A 21,691-nucleotide genomic window follows, 5' to 3' on the forward strand; every position below is an offset into this window, starting at 1 on the left:
TTGATAATGGACACTGGGAATTTAGCTACTATGAAAAGAATATATTTGTGCCTTTATAACATTAATGACATGTCAATTCCACCTTTGTCTTAAAAAGTTGCTATTTCTCTCTTTTGCTTATGTACATTCACACACAGACACATGTAGGTTAGCACATATTTGTCAAGCTGTAGTTTGTCAAATGATAAACCTATAATTTAGCTTCTCTATTACTCATCTCATAAAGTCAACGTCTAATAGTTTTGTTGCTATTTATCAATGGCCTGCTTGTTGTCATGGAACACTGATTCAACTGTCAAGGTTATTTGGTAATCTGAGGCTCATAAAACAGGAGAAGCTCTTTTTGTTATGAGCTCAAAAACAATACATGGTTTTTTTCCCAATTTAACTGTACTTACATTTTATGAATAATAAATCATTTTAGTACTGTCTAGAATGAGCAGATTTTTAGTCATTTTTTGTTAGCCAGTGCTTCAGTTACCAAAACTAGTCTTGTGCCAGTTATCATAGTGTGAGCCAAGAGGTTAAAATCTAAAACATGTAAGACCTGGTTTAATGTCTGGAAAAAAAACCCCATGATAAACCTTTCATATGTATTTCACTTTTTTTTTTAAATTTTTTTTACTAAGTCCTCTTTTCTTTATTTCTGTTCAGAATATACCTTGGATGGTGTGGACAGACACTGGTAGTATACAAGCAGAACAGTGCATTGGCTTCCTTACTACAAAGAAATGCCTCAGAAGAAAGAGAGAGGTTTTAAGCAGTCCTACCCACTTGCAGCTTTTCCTACTGCTAAAAATTGTCATGCTCGTCTTCTTTTGTAATTGGTTCATCTAAGTGATGTGTTTGTCAAGCCTTTAAACTGACCTTTAACCAATTTGTAGCCAGCAAGGGTGGGTTTTTTTGTTAATCTGTTGGCAAGACTTCCAGATCTCTGGGGAATTTTATTTTCTTCTTCACAGCAGCTTCCAGATTGATAAAGCATGATAACAGTGTGAAGAATTGCCATAGTGGGTAAACCCAGGGGTATCTTCAGCCTGACAACTGGTGTTTACTAATGTCTGTAATGGATGCCATGTAAAATAATAAGAACAGGACGCACTGTATCTCATGTACACTCCTTAGCTTCAAGAGAGAAAATAAATGTCTTTGAATAGCAAGGTACCTACATTTATTGTCTAATGCTATTTAAGGAGTTCACTCCTCAAGTGAGTTTGTGTAAGAATAATTGGTGGAACATTTTAATTTGTGGAAAAAATAATTTTAAATTCTTAGCCTGAATTACCTCTTGAATGATCACATAACTATTACGAAAGTAAGTGTTAGACTGTTGAATTACAATTAAAGGAGACATTATCTTCTGATCTGCAGAACCATTTAACTTCATGCCAGTAGCTGAAAGGAGAAGGTTAGCCTAACTACTCCTTAATCATACTGAGTAAAGATGTGTCCTGCTGCTTTAGGCAGGCTTGATCAGGTTTTGTTCACAAACTTGCAGGTGCCATAGGACACTGTGTAAGTCAAATACTTCATTTTTCTTACAGAAGGGAATAGTTGGCATTCAAAGACTCAGGAACACTTGCCATGCACAGGTGCAGCAGTTACAGATGTCTGTCATGGCTGAGCTTTCTTCTAAGAATTTCAAGATTCTACTGAATCAGAGGTATCTAAATGGAACAAAAATTCTGAATATCTCTTCATCTAAGTCCTCCCCTATGTCTGCTTGTTCCCTAAGAAAGATGAGCTGGATTCTTTCTAATTCTCTAGCACATTGGCTTCCAAACTTTTAGGTTACAGCCAAAGTATCTGATCTTCAAAAATCACACAAAAATACTGAGCTCCTCATAAGCTGATGAACAGGAGAAATTGCTAGCACTGGACACAGAAAGTCGATGATATGCTCCTAAGATAGATCACACATCCATTGAAATGACATTGATCTTATCTACATCAACCATGAATGCCAGAGATTCATGCAAGGAGCTGGAATGTCATAGTCCAAAGAAAGAAAGCACTGTTAGTCTGATCACTACAGCTGAAAATGCAAATGAGTGCTGTGCTTTACAGCAACTTCAGATGAACAACAGTGGTTGGGGAGGGAGGTGGAGAGTAACTATGACTCCATTGTTTACTTTGTCTTCAGGTTAAGACTGTCAGATTTAATTTCAGTTTCTGTAACTAACCCTCCCTGTTTGCAAAGAGTGCCCATACATTTTATAGCTCCGTGAAAGTGAGAGTGAAAGTGTTCTCAGCTCAGGTTGCTCTAAAAGTGAGGACATAATGATGGTATTAACACACTGTCTCCTCATAGCCAGAAACTGGAGTCTCCACAGACAGCCAAAATCCACAGCATCATTCAGGTCTGCAAGAACTACTTTGCATGTAAGCAATAGGGTGGTGTTTCCAATGTAATGAAATTACTGAATATAAAAGAATGCACATATTCTGACTACATGCAAATACAAAACTTAGATACAGAAAACTAGATACAAACTACTTTTATGAGACACAGATTAGTCATATATTCTATACATAGAGAGAGAAGAATGTTTGCTAAAGGAAGAAAGTAAATTACGTCACTTCTGACCATGGAGACTGGAATATAAAATTTACAAGGTTTATGCCCTTGGAAAAATGACAACTAAACTGTATTTCCATTTACTGCATTCCATTCTAAAATCCGTATATGTGCTAGGTGCCAAGCTAAGCAAAGTCTCTCAAAAGACATAAAGATAATGGCTTGTTTATTAAATAAGGGTTTCTTGATCAATCTCATGGGTTTGTTTGTTTGTTTGTAGGATGGTGAGTGATGAGATGCTTTTCATCAGTGAGAATAGCAGATCAAGAGGAGTCTCTAGTGCCTTCACCACATCTCTGTATCCTTCAACACTCATTCTTAGAAAGATTTGTAAGTTTTACAATACCTTCTGTCTTGTCTGCTGTATGGACTACGTACATTCTCAGGATTTCTACAACTGTATTCTGATGCTCCATCCTGAAATATATGTCCACAAATTTCTCCCTGAATAGTAGTACACACTGGAACACGCGTTAAATGAAATTACCATTTTACCCATCTAAAAAATTTAAAGTGAGAAAGATTCGTGAATTGTCAGGTGTGGGGAAATTGCAGATGTCCAGAAGCAACAGCTTGCTTTACAAGTTATAGGTGGCAACTTCACTGGAGCTGAGGAACTTCAATGAGTAAGACTGTGCAACTGGAAAAATTGTATTCAAGGGCTGAGCTACAGTTTATTGAAAGTCTAAGACTGAGTTAAGCTAGAAAAAAAAAAAGAGGTTTATTGCCAATTCTTTTAAATAATTCTTGTAAGTATTAAAATATTTTTAAACATTACACCAATTAAAAATTATGGCTTTATGTGAAAATATTAAAAAAGACCATTCGTTAACAAAATTCTGATGTGAGTATTTACAGATTAAATTTTGTGGGCTAGACCTCAAAAGGACTACCAAGTTTTTATCATCACTGATAAAAACCTAAGTATGTATTTGCCTTGATTGCTAATCTGGAGTCAGAGCTACTGACATTAATGTTTTCTTGTATTTTGTAAAGTAAGCTGAGCCTCTTTTAGACAATGTGCATTTGTACTTCATGAATGAGTGTGTTGTATTTCACTGATTCAGCCTAGGTGATGAAAAATAATCTGGAAAATAGCCCCATCTGGGAATTCCTGAAAATTTTTTTGGGAGGGAATTCACCAGATAAAAGCCATTTCCTTCCATTAACAATTTTAAACATTAAAAGTGGAAGAACTGAAACCAATGAAATGTGTCAGAAGAAATTGTCACCATTTAGACCCAGTGAATTAGCTATAATAGAAATTCAGAACTAGCATGACTTACTCCAATGATAACTAAAGAAAATGGCTGTTTCTCAGTTTTTAACATCAGACACAATACAAAAAATGCCTTTCACCCCTTTCTAACAAACCTGTGCACTTGGCTTACAAGTTGCTTTGTTGAAAGGGACAGGGGCTTTTCCTGTGCATGCGTTCCAGGGATAAAGGGCCTTCTACAATTAGAAAAGTTTATTGCCATACACAGGCAATGCACTTTTTCTGAAATGTCTGAGTTGTGAGAAGTTCAGTCCAGGGCTGAACCAAGAAGAAAGGAATGCACATAGGGTATAGATGGGAAGAAAGATAAAAGGGAAATTTATATTTATGAACACTAACATAGGGCAAAATAAGCTCAGTAACTTGGGGTATTAAAGTGCCTGTCTATATACACAAATGAACGGTTTGGCTAGGAAAAAAGGAACAGAACTGGACAGATAATAATGTGGAGAAAATATGGTGTCACAACTGAAAGCTGGCTGGAACATAATATTAAAAGATATATTTTATTTTAAAAGACATGTAAGAAAAGCAAAGGAGCTGCCATAACCTTGTTGGTGAAAGAGGATTTATTAGCCCCCATAAGAAGAGGCTGGGGAGATATGGGTAATGGTGTTGAGTCATTATGTACAGGGCTTGGAGATGTTTCAGACAGTAAACTAAATGTTATAGGCCACCTGACCAAAAAGAACAACTGGACTGTGAAATGACTGAGCAAATAAAAAGAAGCACGTAAAAAGAGTGGAGCAATGGTAAGTCAGTAATAACATAGGAAAAGGCATGCAGTTTTGGTGAAATCTACCCATTCCTCAAGCTCACTGTGATGCCTGAGGCTAAAGAACAGCAATTTCAGGCTGCAATTGGCTCATGAAATGGCTTTTTTTTTTTTTTAAACCTGCTTTTATTTTTTTATTTAACTCTAGCTTAGTATTTTAGCAGCATCCTTCCCACAGGAAAGGCAACTCAGAGAAGGACAACACAGATTAAATTATTTTCTCTGGTTTCCTGGTTTTCAGTTTACAAGCTTGTGGGGTCATAAGGATCTCTAGATAATATAAAAAATAATGCACAAGAACCCTCTAATTGAAATGCTATGTTAATGAAATGGCTGACTTCTTCAGGGTGTCATTCTATAGCTCATAGATCAAGAACTCCATGTGATTAGTGTTGTATATTTGTATCTTTTTCTAACAGATAAATTACTTCTAGCAAACCAGTTTGGAGGAAACTTAATTTTTATTGTATGGGGCTCAAGAAGTTCTTAAACTCAGTAATATGAATGAATGCCCAAGAGCTAGGCCGAACGCAGCCTGCCTAGCCTTTTTTTCATTTACTCACTCAATCTGTCCAGGTTCAGTAGGTCAACAAATTCCAGTGGGAACCAAGCCAAGAATTTGGCTTAGAATGGATTAAGTTTCTAGGCAAATCTACAGATCATCCACACAACCTTTGCATCCAGAAAGCCTTGCACATGAGTGCGTAGCCTCCTAACACCAGTAAATGCTCAAATAAAAAGCGTACTGGTAACTACAGTCTGGGTAGAGAAGACATAAAAGAATATAAGCTTTTTTGGGTTTTGTGGCAACAGACATTGTGACTGTAAGCAATTCATTGTCAGGAGCCAGTACCTCCCTTTAATGTAGCAGGAGGTCCCATGGCTGCATTCTTTTCCTTTCCTTGCTATCTCCAGGCTGCCCACAGTCTGTTTCGGCTTGCTTTTGCTTGGCTGAATCCACCCTTGACATCAGTCAAACAGAGCAATTGAGCCAGCCATAATATTTAACTCATGATTGATATATATGAGGCAGAAGTCACGGGTTGGCATTTCAATTTCTGTATGGCTTGCATTCATCTACATAGAAAAGATCTGCCATAAGAGGAAACAGCCATTTGGGGCTATAACGTTCTTATGCATTCTGTCACCCAGCAGAAGGCATGAAGGCATATGCAACTCTAAATTCCTCTGTGTAGGTTTGAGAGGATAACATCTACTGTGTGCTGATGAACACAGAAGTTGTGATGGGGAAGACAACATCTCCTGTAATACATTAAATAACGTACAAATTTTAGTTCAAGGCAAGGAACATTCTAACATGCCACAAGATACTAGGTAGAAAAAAAACCCTTCAAGTAAGTATCTGCCAGTCTAGCAGCCACAATTAAAGATTTGACATGTATTATAAAGCTAATTAATACAGAAAAGCATACATTGAAACTAATTAATCATTGTGTTTTTTTTTTTTTTAATATTGAATGGAAGCTTTAAGTATAAAAATTCTATAACTAAAATAACAAAGAGAAAAGAGACACTGAAACTCAAGGTATCGGCTAGAGATGAACATAGTAGATGTTAAGAGGCCTATAGTATGCTCGAAACTCATGTAACATTGATTTGTGCTGAAGAAAACTATAAAAACCTATAAAGCAACTGTGCATAAAGTAGAAAGTGAAGAAAATTAAATAGAAATCTGAACATGAAATACAACTTTTAAAGATCCTAAATAAATCTAGGAGGAAAAGGTAGAGGTCACAGTGCATAGATCAAAAGGAAACAATATCTACAGAAATTAGACAACTGATTCATGGTAATTAACAACTCCAACCACAGGTGTCTCAAAAGGAGTATGAGATGTAGTTCCTATCTCAACCATCTTAATGTTTATTTAGAAGCAGTCCACTAAATAGTTGAGTCAAATAACTGTCAACCTCAGAGTTACCTGCAAAATGTTGAAGTCATCACTTGTGGTCACCCAGAACTGTATGGTACTATTTCTCTTCACAGAAACAGTGATTTTAAGAGTGGAAGATTTGAAGTTCTTATTTATTACCTTCTATAATCACATTCAAAGAATATAACTTTAATGGGAAAAAAATCTTTTTTTAATGCTGTCTATAACCAGTTCCCAACATATATACAAGTCTTAACCTGTTCACTTGAATGTTTGAAAGTAGAAAACTTGAGGTGGAAAATGTTTGAATTTTTAATTTTTTTCTGTGATTGTTTTATGTTTGTTTGATTGTTTGTTTTTTCTTTACTGTTTCTTGTTTATTAGTTTAACAATACTGAAAGATCAACATGTTTCTGAAGTATGACAGCATGTGGGACTACAAAAAAGGCAAAAAAACCCTGAGGTCCATCAACTCAGTCAGAGCTCTAAGATACTAAGTGGAGGGAAGTGAGACACAGATTGAAGGGAAAGGAAGAATGACAGCACTGTAGATTTCACAGTTTGATGATTAATTAAATGGGGGACTGGAAGATGGAGGAGGAAACAAGGGAGGAACTTAGACATGACAGACCTATACATTTGATTGTCATTACAATTTGCATGAATGCTTGTTTTATTAGTTATGATGGGAATGGTTGATCTACAGGATGTAATAATAAGGATAAGTGAATTCCAGCACTATTATTTTATTAGTTCTGTGACCAGCATATATTTACCTTTGCCTCACAGTAAACTGCAGCATATACTGATTGTTCAATGTTTGTTTATGCTTGACTGTTCAATGTTTTCTATCAAACATCAATTACAAAATCATTATTTCCTTAGCATAAGACATAGATCTCCACAGATCCTTTGAGAATACTGACTAGCACATCAACATGAATTCCTTAAGAACCTAACAGTATTGTCAGAAAAGAATAAGAAATGAACAAGATTTACTGGAAATATAAGAAATTCTGATTGATGACAACATGGCAGTCTTGATTATACCAGAATTCATGGTGTAAGAGGCAGAGGTTAATGTTTTCAAAGCCCCATAACCGTTCCAATTTCTACAATGGCGAGGGTGGGGATTAAGTTCTTTTTCCAAGTTAGAGAGCAAGCAGTAGGTATTCTTAAGTCATCATTCTGTTACCAAACCTTGAGAATACGTACTCTTAAGATTAATGCCCACTGTTTAACTGAAGATCAGTTACCAATAGAAACAGTGTGACACAATTTTTTCTCAGGTGAAATGCCTAATTTAGATGAATCATCGAGAAATATTTGAATGACAAGTTGGCACAACTCTGTCCTAGCCTGTCACCATCATAGCAAACACTGGGGAGGAGAGCTGGGACGATATGCTGTCAAAACGCAGCCTTCAATTGCAAAAAAAGAATTTCTGTCAAGCCTAGATGTGTCAGCACAAAATCAGGATGAATATCCTGGCAGTAGATATAACTATTACCCATCTTCATTTAGCCTTTACCACTAAGTCCATTTGTACTAAGGGACACACTTTGCTTCAGCAGAGCACATCAAGGACCATGAAGGTCCCACAGTCTCTGCCAGTGGGAGACAGATGAGTCACCAGTAAAAGCAAGAATCCACATCAGTTCGATTCCAAATGTGTTTATTCAGGATTATGAGAAATGTGCTTTCTCCCATCACTTTCCAGAAGATCTTGAGTCTACAATTAACTCCTGTGGAAACAGAAGCCAAGCCCAAAGGACAAGCCTGGCAGTTTTTCCAGATGCAGACTAGGAGCAAACAGCTTTCTCCATCTCTGTCTCACTTTTAAGCAGTGCTATGGGATAATATTACTGTGAAGGTAATAGCTACACAAATCAATCACAATCTCAGTTCTTACTGAGGAACATCTTTGAGCATTTTGTTCGATTTTGTTTCCTGTGCCCACTTCTTCCACCATTTAAGTACTGCTTTCACCTCTTTCTCAGGTCATCTGCCAGACTACTGCTTTCTTTTCATACAAATACTTCCTAAAAAAACTGCTTATTTTGTGAAGCTCACAAAAAGAGTAACCAATTAATGATTCCTTTTTAAATGCATCTAGATTTGCACAGTCTTTCATGTTGTGAACTTCTCCTGAGAGCCCAAATTATCTTCTGTCTATCAACCTGTCTACCATCATTTAATTAGTCTGAAACTAGAGTTCAGATATAACTGGATACATATAATTTACTAGTACTTAGAGGAAACAAGCAAAATATTCAGGACTGTAGAATAAGTAATTACTTCTGGACTGTAGAATAAGTATTAACTATTTCAGTAAGCAAAATAGTTTTTAGTGTGATGTCCATACTGTTGATTATATTGACATATCTCTTAAACATTTTTTGGTAAAGTTAAGGAATACATTTTAGTCACATAAACCTGAAATACTTCAATACCATTGACTGCAGGGTTGCTCTTCTGCTTTCTCACCCTCCTAATCAAGAGACAGCAGCAAAGGCTGAAGTGTTCTGTTACTCCTTCTGTCAAGACTCATCCAGGGAGCTCTGCTCTATTACTTCTCCCTCTGCTAAAAACATCCAAGATACTCATATCTTTATACATTCACACTGAACAGTTCAACTTATCTGAATACCTAAAATGACTCACAACATCTGGAACAAGAGTTCCAGGTAAAAAGTGACTTCCCTTACTTTTGAAGATATGGTTCTTTTGAAGAAATGATCCAACACTACAGAGGGTAAGAGGAAGTGTAACAATTCCCACCAAAGAGCAGGACTGTTCTCCATGACTTGAAACACCAGTGCCTTGTGGAGTCTTCATTAATCATTAGACAGAAGCCAGAAAAACTTGGTTACACCTATGTCTAACCCAGAAAAGTTATCCTTTCTAATAAGATATGGACTTAGACAAACTGATCTATGCTTTAGTAATCCTATGCTTGGATCGATCCAATTTGCTCTTCCTTGGTCTGACCCAGATGCCACTCCATAACCTACAGATGGTTCATCGTACTGTATCCCATCTGTTAAATAGAACACAGTAATGAGAATACATCACACCAATATTCCTCACTTCCCTTTGGTTTTCATTCTAATCCTGAACACATCTGAAGGTCCTGGTCCTTTCAGTGGTCCATGACTAAATCATCTAAGAGGACACCATTTCTTTCTGTTTCTTGCTGAAGATGGATACAACAGACATGTTATGCCTGAAAGGTGTCAGACTCAAACTAGAATGTATGGGACAGAGATCTCCTGGCTTCAGCACTCACTTCTACCACATATTGTGGGGTTTTGCTATGTTTGCATTGTGACAAAAGATTCACCTCTTCCTGTGGGTAGTCTAGCTATCAGTGAAATCACTACAGCACTACATTGATAAATGAAAAATTAAACCATGTATTCATACGTAAATATGTAAAACTGGAAGGAGAACCAGTCCTGTTTGAAGGACTTATTAAGTTTAGCATGTTATGCTTCAACACTGCAGCATATAGAGTAGATACAGTTTATTTTAAAAAAGTCTTATAAATCTGAAATAATAACAGAGCAGTAGTAATAGCATTGATGTATAAAGAAAGTTCTTTACATGATATTGAAATTTGGGATTCCTTAAGCCATATAATTCCATGATGACAGTGCAAGTTTGACACTTAAATAGAAGTTTTCTATAGGTGGTCAGTATCTGGAAGAAAAGTACTGTCCTCTGAAAACTTAATGGTGTGCAAGAGAACTTTTAGTTACTTTTGCTAAACAGAAAAAATTAAAACCCAACTTGACCCTTAAGGTGGTGGGGTTTTTTTTGAAAATATACCTTTTATGCAGAAAGGTGGTCTTATTTCTCAGGAAAAAATGGATTACAGCAGAACTATTGACCATATTTCTGAGTGAAATGTTGGCTTTCTTGAAATAATAAATTTTTTGGCACTGAATTCCATTAAGCAAGAATGTAATCCCTGAAATTTAGAATAAAGAATTTTTCATGCATTATTGTATCTAATTTGTGATTGTGACTCTCTGTTTTGTGTTTCATTTATTTCATTGTCTACTTTTGTGAAACACAACTTGCAGAATAAGAAAAGGCTAACAAATGCTCTAGAACCAATCAATGTTATGAAACTAATGACAATACAATATGAGCATGTAAGCTTATGTAGTGCCTTTCATGTAGAAGTATCCCAAGGCACTTTGTAACAGAAACTCAATAAGGAGTGCAAAAGTCCTTTGTCAGATAGGATAAGCCAGGGTAAAAAGGACTAATTAATTAAGCATGGATTTAAATTTCTCAGCCAACACACCATTTAGAACCTTGGTCAGAAAAGACAGTGGTTCCAATATCTGCATCCAGGGAACACAAGAGACTATTTCAGTCTTTATTTCTTGAAGAATGTTCAACAGTTTTTCCACAATAATATGGGTATAAGTACTGACAATGCAGTTTGTAGCCTACATATCCAAAAGGCAGACCCAGCCTCTTCTAGTTTTTCATAAACAAATATATTCATAAAAGTTGATCACCTAACTCGTATGCCAGTCACTTGACTGCAGAGATCTACAATATGGAATTTGGTACTGCAGAAAACAGAGATAGCAACTTAAGGACTGAATAATGGCTTTGTTGGCTGTTTAGCTCACTATTTTAAACTGAAGTTTTTGTATGGAGCTAGTCCACCCCTCTGACAGAGAGAGTAATCTGTTACACAGTGGTTCCTAAAACATAATATATTTCATAAGGAAAAGCGAAATTTCTTGGGAAAAGCTATAGTAATTGATAATGCATAAAATACAGCTTCCCTGATGTTGCAGAAACTTGCACATCCTCTATTTTTCAAACATTTTCTTCTTAGGAACACATGGACCATCCTCATTTTTGGATGACTGCCTCTTCGGATTAATGCATCCTTCTGGTGCATAAATTAGGGACGCACAGAGGAAAAAGGAGAAGCACTAAATCTCAGGAAACTGAAGCCATACAGAAAAATGAGGTTCACAGTAGAGCTGAATGAGTGACTCACCATGAATAATTTATCCAAAAAGTTAGCCTCCACTTCTGTTCATGTAATAACTATAAGCAGCTTATAATTCCCTCAGTTTTATTAGAAAACAAAACCTTAAAATATTGTATGTCTTCACTGCAAATCACTTCTTGTAAATATTTCATCTCCTATCTTAAGAGAGAGTGGCATTTTGATTGATCAAATAAATCACATGATGATGTTTCTATTCCCTAGATGGATGAACCCACAGCCACATACTTCAGATGCCTGCTGTGGATAAGAAAGCAGCTCAGTAGCGTGTGATAAAAAGTAAGTGTAGGCAAAATAAATTAATTTAGAAAAATTCTTCAAGATATTTTGTAAAAATATTTTCAGTGTTTATAGTGCAGCTGTAGTCCATTGTAATTTTTATTATTAACTGTAAGAATTTACATCTACCTGTAAATATTTTCCCTGGGGGGCATGAAGCATGAACTTGTCCCAGGGAAAACATGAATTTGATGGCACGTGTTCCTTTTTGAGGATTTGGTACTGAGCAATATACCATTCCTTCCAGTGTTTGTTCTAAGTTCTTGGATCCCTTATTAAGAGTTGATGCACACATCACTAAGATTAAAGTAACAATGTTAAAATTTTACTAGGTTATTGGTGATCTGAAATACCCTTGCAGAATTTATGGTTTTGAATGGACTGCCATGCTTTATGCAGATTTGAAAAATACTCTCTGCTATTTCAGTAACATATGGAACCTCAGCAACTACTTGTGGAAGACTGAACCATTAGTGCATTTATAATTCACAGTACTGTACAGAGACTATCTGATTTCTAAAAGCCATCTAACAAAACCTTATAAAGATTAATATCTCTTAGCATGTTTAGATGTTAAAATATTGTAATACTTATTACAGAAGAAAAAAGACTGATGAGAAACTATAATCTTTTTTTGCATGACCTGACACAGGCTGTAGAAAAAAGCAGCATACCAGAATCCTGCCCATTTGCATTACTTTTGACTATGCTTGCATAATTAATGACAATATTTTGCTTTTATTTTTAGTATATTTAAAAAGTGAATCTGCATCAAGTCCCTTTTGTCAGTTCTGTGCTAAACCTCTACATAATGCATCATTTTCTGGATCCTTTTTTAACAGCAATATCATTGGTATGAATTCATCAATATAATTGGAAAATAAAATTAAAAAATAAACATGAGTTCTTACCTGAGCTCTTGAGCTATAGAGTCCACTTGAACTGTTAATAAAAGCAGGAAAGAATAAATTAGTTTACACTTTCAGACTTTTGCTTTCTACAACCTTGCACCTGCCTATCTGTGATGACAGAGGAGCGTCTATCAAAACACAGGTGATTATTTCATGCTAACCACAAGATTGTAGCTACTAGGGGCAAATGTTAACTGAACATATAATTCTCACAGATGTTTTAGAATGCATAAAACCTGGAGTATGATGTTCAGTGGAACAATAAGAAAAAAAGTAAGAAAAAATAAAAGAAAAAGCATTCTTTTTAATGAAAATAGAATGCAAAATATCTGTTTTTTTTTTTTTTTCATGAATTTTAATTCAATCTGGGAATGACGAGGGCTGGTGTTTACAAATACCTGCCCACACAAGGATATACAACATATTGACAAAGCCAACAAGTGGTTCTAAGGTTTATTCATATTGCGGAGGCAACTTTTGTTGTTTCCACTTCTGGGAAAATTTCCTGATCTAGTAATTCTTATAGGTAAGTGTGCATGTGTATAAAAATTAAAGAAAGAAAATACCTAAGCTTTAAGAGTGTGTCTTAGTAGCTTTTTGAATGATAAAATTAGGAAACCCCTATCAAATACAATTAGAATCTGCTAAGACAGCCAGGCTGTTTTAACTCACATACCTGACCAGCCGAGAAGACATGCTCTAATACTGATGTGTGAATAACTCCTGTATTCAATAAATTTGTTAAAGTCCTCTGTTTTGGTACTTCTGAGGACTATATGAATTTTATATTAATTTCAGAGAACATGACAGTTCATATTAAAATCAGAGTGAAGGATGGATGCTTTGCACATCTAAAAATTGTCATAAGCAAAAATGCTCACATGGCAGCCAAAACTTTGACATTTATTTTTACGTATCTCCATTTTTCACTCATTATCAAGAGTCACAAAAAGTGTTATGAATTAAAATAAAAAGTTATTTTCCTGGAAGGGCTGTATTGCTAGTCAATCATGTTTTCCAGATGTTAAGATCATTAAGGGCCTGTTTATCTCTCAGTACTGCATTTCCATCTGTTCCTTACAAAAAGAAAGGAATAGCTGGGAAATACAACTATGTCATAACTTTGCAAAATGAACATGAGCACCAGTACTTAAAAAAGAACAGGTTTCTCCTCTGCTGCATACACCTGCACCTTTTGATTAAAGTAAATTTACTTCTGGACCATTTATGCAGCTAATTTACAGATAATTAATGGCAATAGACAGAAAGACATTCAGTTGGCTGACACAAAGTTTTGTACATTTTTTTGAAAGCATCCATTCAATATTATCTAGCACTACTACCTATGGAAAATCTTTGTTTGCATAATGAAAAGCATAAAGTTTATTTTCTTTGAGAAATAGCTTAAACAAAATAGCATACAGTAGACTTTTTCTGCTTTTCTTTAAACCATAGCTAATAAAATCAGGCCTCTTAATGCCAGCAGTCTGTGTCCTGCCTTGATTAAAAAAGCAGCCCTAAGGAAGCTACACACTCTCTTACTGCACATTAGGGACCATGCACAGGAACTGTCATATTTCATGGTGTACTGGGCACAGGGTCGTGGAACGTGCTTGCTAACTCACCCTTGGTTCCTTTTGAGCGTGTGCGCAGCTTTTTATTTTCCCCATCTGCATCCATCTGTAATATTAACACAAAGTCTTTAATTCATTCCTTTTGCCATTGAGAAAAAGTCTCCAATGCTTTTTTTCCTCCTCCCCACCCCACCATTTCCAAAAGCTAGACAGTAATAGAAAGAAGAATAATCATGCCTTATTAATCTTGTCAAAGAGATAAAAAGCCATCTGTGAATATCTAGTAAATACCTAGGAGATACCTTTAATGATACAGATTTGTTTAATAAAGTGATGGTTATGAGTGACTCTGTAAGGTTTAATGACAAGGTCTACAGGTGTTAGCTGCAGGCATAAGGTTAGGAACAGCAGTGTTGTATGAGTGCTGCTTTCAGCATTCACCTCCTGGAAAAAGGAGTCCCAGAAAGCCACAGTACCTGCTTTGCATTATTGTTGTAACTGAAGCATATCTTAATAGCTGTGTTGGAACCTGCATTTCTGACAACTTCATCTTTAAAATGTGAAACCCTCTTGCTTGAATGTGCATAATCACACAGGTACAGCTTTGAAATACTTTTAAATACCACTTAATCAGCTACTTCTTATGGAAGTTTTGGTCAAAGAGACAGTTACAAATTTGTATGAGGGTTTGGGAGAATGTAGTATCCAGGCTTGTATTTCACATTAAAAAACCCCAAACAAAACAACCAAAAAATCCAACCCGCCCAGAAAATGAGCTGTTGCTGTAAGATTTCTGACTGAAATAAGAGAGACCATTCAAGATCAGCTGTTGTCATGACACTGTTGGCTACATCTAAACCAGCACTGGAAATATGCACCTTCTGGTCTTGGATCTGGCCCAGACCCATAATTGTAGGGGCAGGTTTTCAAGCCATGGATTTTATTACAAACCCCTGAAATTCAAAGGGATTAAGATTTCATGTTCTGGTGTGGAGAGCTGCAGTGACATACAGCAGACTGTACAACAGTGTAATTTTGACCATGTCGAGGGAGAAAAACTCCTTTCTAGAAGTAACTCTTCATTCTTATGTAAGAAAGAGACTGTTCCTAGGAATTTTTGTCTAGGCAAAATATCAAGAAGTCTGGAATTTTTCTTCTGTCTCTGGTGGTAACTTACTATCTATCTGTGCTTTGAATCTCAGTTTCCCTGCTTGTAAAACAGCGATGATCAGACACACTGTAGATTAAGAAACACGCATATGCTTCTGCAGAAATATGCAGGAACAAATACCGACACCAGCATGTGATTTATATTAACGTGTTGGGCAATAGGTAGATGCATTCTGTGGATAGCAGAAGTTTCCTATGCCTGTCATCTTTCCTTGCAAAAGGTAAGATAAGATAAAGATAAAAAACGTCAACAGAAGATCCTGTCTATTATTTCATTTTTTGTTTCTGAGGATCAGCAGAACTGATTTGACCCACTGAGAGAAGAAACAAGAAGCTCTGTTTGTGCCTTTTTCCATTTATAGAGTTTGAAGATCTGAGGATGCTTTATTTTTAGCTTTATATGACTCAGATAACTGAGATGTTTTGAAGGTCTTATCTGAAAGAACATTGCAGAATTTGACAAAATTGACCTGAGGGGGAAAAAAAAAAAAGGAGTAAAATCAACCTTCCTAGAGGAGAAAAACCATTTCTCTAATGTCCTGTATTTTTTCTGTTGGTTGTTATGTATGGTTACACATTATATACAGCTACTGGAATCAAAATACCTATTTGCAGGAGAGAACACACGCATTTGAAAATGGTATGCGTGTACTTGACGAAGTCTAATTCTAGAACACAGGTTAGCAATATCTGAAATGAAAGTATAAATTGATTGAAACGCATCTCAAAGCCAGACAATGATATCTTTTCTCTGTTTAAATTTACATCTGATGCTGATTATTAACAAGGAAGGAACATGAGTGGCTTGTGTTTACATAGTGGGGCTGATGGCAGCCTTTACTTGTTACTATCCTTAAAACCTGGAGAACGAGTTTTTGCAATGTGACTGCAATGGTAATGGGAAACATGGCTCTGTTCTCTGATGCTGAGTTGTGATTGAAGGCACTGACCTGCCATAGACTTATAATAGGGGAGCAGGTGTGGCAATGATGGACTTTAATTTCCTTTAATAAACCTTTTATGTGCCACACTTTTACTGCCATTCTATGCTCTCCAAGGTCCTGCACATAATAGGTTCATTACTTTTGATTACTATAGTCTATTGAGACAAACAACTCCAGAACACACTATATATTATGTTCAGTTAAACCAATATAGACTATTTATCCACTGTGCATTATTTCACCTGCAACCCTACAGACAAAATTAACAACAGCTCCTGTAAGCTAAAACTATTAAAACCACTGGTACTCCTTTGTCATCATTTCATAATAAATACCACACCAATCACAGTGCTGCTCTTTTAATTATGAAACAAAAAGTGGCCACTGCTTCTACTGAACAGCAGTTACTTTTGTCTAAATAGCACGTTGCATTGTGATGAATATTTAAAAACGGCACAATGAGTGAAAACCAACAATAAAATCAATGCAGGTGATTTTTCTATTGATTTCCTTTCCTTGTAATAATTTGAAACGATGAGGGTTGTTTAATCAACTCAAACCTAAATTTTATAGGACTATTTAGCTTGGTGCATACCACATATTAAAATAATCATCGTGTCTGTGCTGTATAAAAGACACCTTAACTTACAAAAGGCCCATGCATTAACTTCAAAATTATACAAAAGTAAGGGAATAAAACTGAAATAATTTAAGTGTGTCAGCAAAAAATTTAAATGCTCTCTTGCTCAAAATTTAAATGTTATATCTTTGGGCTTTAATAGTACTTTCAGAGAATGCCTGATACTAAAAAAGTGAACAAAGTTTCTCACTTCTGATGTTTATTTACATAGTGATCTTTTGCATGAAATTACAGCCAGAGATGGTCAGCAAGATGTATTGAAACTTTAAATCACCCATGGAACCACAAAAGAATTAAACTATAAGTGAGAAATTCCACCCAATATTTTTTACTGCCATCAAGGTAATTGCTATCAAGGTGTTAATTTGAGAGACATATCTTATTGATGTAAAGATTGGATGGATTCTGGAAGGTGTTTTATGCTCTCAAAGCCAGGGATGGTAAGCCCTCCCTCCCAGTACTTACGTTGCATTGAGACAAGAAACCATAAGGGATAAATGGAATGGTCAGGTCTGCAAAAAATCCTCACACAATGTCTCACTACTAATATTTTTAGCCAACAGGACCATTGGACTAATATCTAAGTGCTTGCCAGGAAAATTTGATTGGGAGTTATAGTTCCATAAGGGTATGGTTCACAAAAATAATGACAGGTGAATAGTGGAATTAATTCCACTTTATTTTTGTGGCTTATACCTAGATTCTCTGATTTGATGGGTTTTAAACTCATCTAAATATTTTCTTTTCAAAATTAGTTGAAATTAGCTAATGGACTCAAAGAGAGTTAGTGAGAGATACACAATCAGAAACACAGAGACAGAGGGGTAGGAGCTATGCAGTCCCAAATCATTAAGCAAGCAGGCTAAGAAAAGCACGCTTGCCTTAGGATTGCTTCAGTTATGCCCTAGTCCTGTGATCTGGAAATTTACTGAGGATGCTGATTTTCTGAAAGCATGTTCCAACAAATATCTCTAAGTTTGTGAATATTTTCTGTCCGATTTAGTGAATTTCAATTTGTTCCTTCCTCCACCTCTTCTTCAATATCGGTTGAAGCTTAAGGGTAAGTCAATAACTAGATCCCAGAAATCTGACTGGAGTCTCCTATGATACCACAAATTCTGCTTGGCTGAAACTAGAGTAACATGCATTGTGGCCGCTACAGGGTATTCATGTTTCCCCAGAATACTGATAGAATAGCAGCAGTCACACTTTCTGAGCAAAGTATTTCAGAGTTCCTGGCTGCAGAAACCAAATGTTACTTCTTCTGGTTGTATCATCTCACTGCCATCAGTGGACTCAAGAGGAGCGCCTGGAAATACTTCCCTGAGTGAGAGAATCAGGTTTTGACTGAGTTTGGTTTTATGTGTTCCTGGAGCCTATCTGTGCACATGTGCATGTACTGATATTATAATGGGATCCAAGAATATGACTAACAGCTGAAAATAGGGCATGTGCAATAAATATAACAATAATAATAACTATTTCGGTTTACTTGAACATTTTTTAGTTCTGAATTTGGGAAACTAAATTGAGACTACTATCTTGGTAAGATAGTTTTACAGCACATTACTGTGAAACTGTGACTTGAGGAAGCTAGTGCTGCTGACATAGGTAAAAGTGAAATGCTCCTCCTGGAAAGAGCTAATGTAAGAGCTATGGGCTTTCTAATTTCTATTGTAATCTTTTTACAAGCATGACTTTCCTAGAGTGGATTTCAAACTGCTGGGGCGGCAGTCTCTTATCTTCTGCCTAACTAGCTAGAGGAAAAGAAATCACCAATTTATCTGAAAATAAGGAGTGTAAAAGTTGACATTTTATTGTGACTTTCCAGCTAAAAGTCATATCTGATTTTCAAAAGTAAATTTCGCAAACAAGTTCTCTAGAACAAACCCTAACTGATTTTGAGAGGTCTGAAAAAAGACTAGCTTTTCTCTATTATTTTTATCTGTAAATTACTTAAGTTTGTGCAGCAGCAACAGTTACATCTATCACTAGACAAATGAACTTAGCCAGAAAAAAAACCCAAAACACCAACTCAATAATTTTTAAGGCAAATCCATCCTCAAGTCTCAAACACAATCCGTGACTTCAAAGTTGAAGTCCGACACTGCTAAGCACTACAAACATGTCTCTGCTGTACCATGCCCCAAGGTGACATGACACTGTGTGCGCCTTACCCTACAATAAAAAATTCCCTCACAGCAAGCTTTTCGGCGCTTTTGGCATTCATGTTTTAATGTTTCTTTTCAATAAATCATTTTAGAATCTAACACATAAAAAGAGAATAATGTTATAAAGGAAAAAATTTTCTATGTTTAGAAATAAATATTTTCTATAGCCCATCCTGAAGTACGTAGCGCTATTTGACTGTCTGCATATAGATGTGTGCTGACTGCATCTTTCTGTCATTCCCCAATATGTTTTTTTAATAAAAAGTATTCATGGCAGGCTGACAGTGAGGAGTACAGTGCGAGAGGGAAATGCAAAGTATACACATAGCAACTTCTAGATAAAGCTTATATATTCTAACTACTGGCAGTAAAAAAATCCAAAATCTAAAGACAAAATTTTTAGGACCGCTGTTTGTACTGTGTTTAAAGCTTCTTCTTTCTTTTATTTTTTTTTTTTTTTAATAACATGTTGATGGACAGAAAGGAGAAAAAAATATTTAAAAAGTGGATCTATTGAAGAACTATTACTACAAATATGTCTTGCTTTATTATTTTGTTTATTCTTAACCTAGGAGTCATCTTATCTTTCTTTTTGAAACTTTCGTTTTAGTTGACACAATGCTATTCCTGATTTCTCTAGGAGAAAGTTGAATAGTGTGGGAATAATTGGTTCAATGTATTCATTTCTCAGTGATTAAAATAAGTAAATACATCTACTGAATGCAAACTTTAAAACATGCTTGTAACACATATAAATCATCAACAATTTGGCATTTTATTGTATGGTTGAATGGTAGACTTATTTTTGAGAAGTACATATCTTTTTTATATTGAAGTCATTACTTGAAATTATGCAGCGACAAAATAAACCTTAAAACAGAGGCAGGCTTGAATAGCTTTGTAATGAGGATGATTTATTTTGATTCTCACTTCTGATTTCTGAGTTGTCACTGCTGCGGTATACTTCATCCATGCAACTTTGCACAACTGGCAGTGCTGAATATAAACCAAAGCCATATGTTTATGTCCTTTTGCCAAACGACTACAGCAAATAGTTCTATTATTCCCTTAGGTAACCAACATGTGCCAAGTATTTCTATTAGTCTGCTTTACCAAGGCTTTAGAGGGCAGAGTCACAGCTTTATGAAATTAAGGGCAACTGCTAGACTTCTAAATTTAGAGAAAAATTATATAGTCTACCATGCTGAAATGCAGCTTAACACAAGCTGATGTGTGATTCTATTTTCTGGACACCTTTTTTTTCCTGAATTTTTTTTTTAAGTAGTAAAATTTGTCACAATTTCCTGAGTTATTATGTACAAAAAATAATTTTTTAGAAGAAAGATAATGCCAATATTCAAAAAGAAAAAATGTCTAGACACCTTGAGATGTTTTAGTCATACACTAAAGGTTTTATCTCACCCAAATGATATAGTTATAAAAACCTCAACAAGCATTATCTGAAAAAATCACAAATAAGCTATCCCTCACTGTTTAATTTAAGCAGTGCATTGTGACATACACTCTCACTCTGGGACACAAATAAATCCAAAGATAGTTGTGTTCCTGTCAGTATGTGAAGCTAACAGGGTGTAGTTCTGAAGCTTAAAGCCTAAAATTTCTAGGTATTTGCAAAGATTTATATCTTTTTCAATTGTTCAATATCATTACACCTGATTGTTGAAGACTGCTGTTCCTAAAAGAGCAGATGCTACGCGAGAAAAATAGTCCTAGTACATGAGACACTACACATGAAACCACATACCGTTCTAGTACTAATATGAAGAAATATTTAGACTCAAATTCATTTTAGTAAATAAATTTTCCCACCTTTGCCTGCTTCCAGGTGAAAATATGTGCAGATTCCAAAGGACCAAATTCGTCACTCAGCCCAAGATGCCTTGCCTCATTTAACAGATAATCCTGACATTCATTCTCTGAAAAAAGAAAACAACAAAAGAAAACCAAAAACCAGCTATACTAAATAAAATGTAGATGAAACAGGACACTCTTTAAATCAAATGGGCAAATAATCCAGGTGCATTTTTTTCTTGTGTGGTTTTTCAAAGCTGTGGTATAGAGGCATCAATGATGCTTCTGAAGGGCAGAAAGAATAGCAATTTTTCTTTTGTTATGGTACTTTCTTTATATTCTTAATGCCCTTTCTGACAGCTTATGAAACAGACCTGCTCTAAGAAAGTTTTTCTTCTTGCACAGACAAAAATCCACTGTTTCTATACGTAGAAAAACGTAGTCACGGCATTGGAACCCCTGTGATGAGTAGGATGGTTCAGTACATGAAGTAAAATAAATGAGTAGCATTCTAAAATATTGTAATAATTTTAGAAAAACTTGCAGTGGTTTTATTTTTTTTTTTTCCCATGATTTTGAATATCAGAGTTTAAAGTTAGGCAGACTAATGTTCTCACTGT

General features: G+C 35.6%; 1 protein-coding gene across 1 annotated transcript in view; it reads right to left on the reverse strand.

Moving 5' to 3' along the window:
• LOC104515767 (suppression of tumorigenicity 18 protein-like) overlaps positions 1 to 21,691 on the reverse strand; it is a gene marked incomplete at its 3' end in the record, with an annotated part of 48,966 nt that overhangs the window by 16,935 nt on the left and 10,340 nt on the right. The window contains exons 2-4 of the mRNA XM_010159867.1: positions 21,090 to 21,196; positions 14,386 to 14,440; positions 12,761 to 12,791 (exon numbers count right to left, since the gene is read on the reverse strand). Of these exons, the coding sequence (XP_010158169.1) occupies positions 12,761 to 12,791; positions 14,386 to 14,440; positions 21,090 to 21,196 (193 nt within the window). The remainder of the gene's footprint in view (positions 1 to 12,760; positions 12,792 to 14,385; positions 14,441 to 21,089; positions 21,197 to 21,691) is intronic.

Source organism: Eurypyga helias, unplaced genomic scaffold (assembly GCF_000690775.1).
Source record: "Eurypyga helias isolate BGI_N326 unplaced genomic scaffold, ASM69077v1 scaffold35279, whole genome shotgun sequence".
Lineage (NCBI taxonomy): Eukaryota > Metazoa > Chordata > Aves > Eurypygiformes > Eurypygidae > Eurypyga > Eurypyga helias.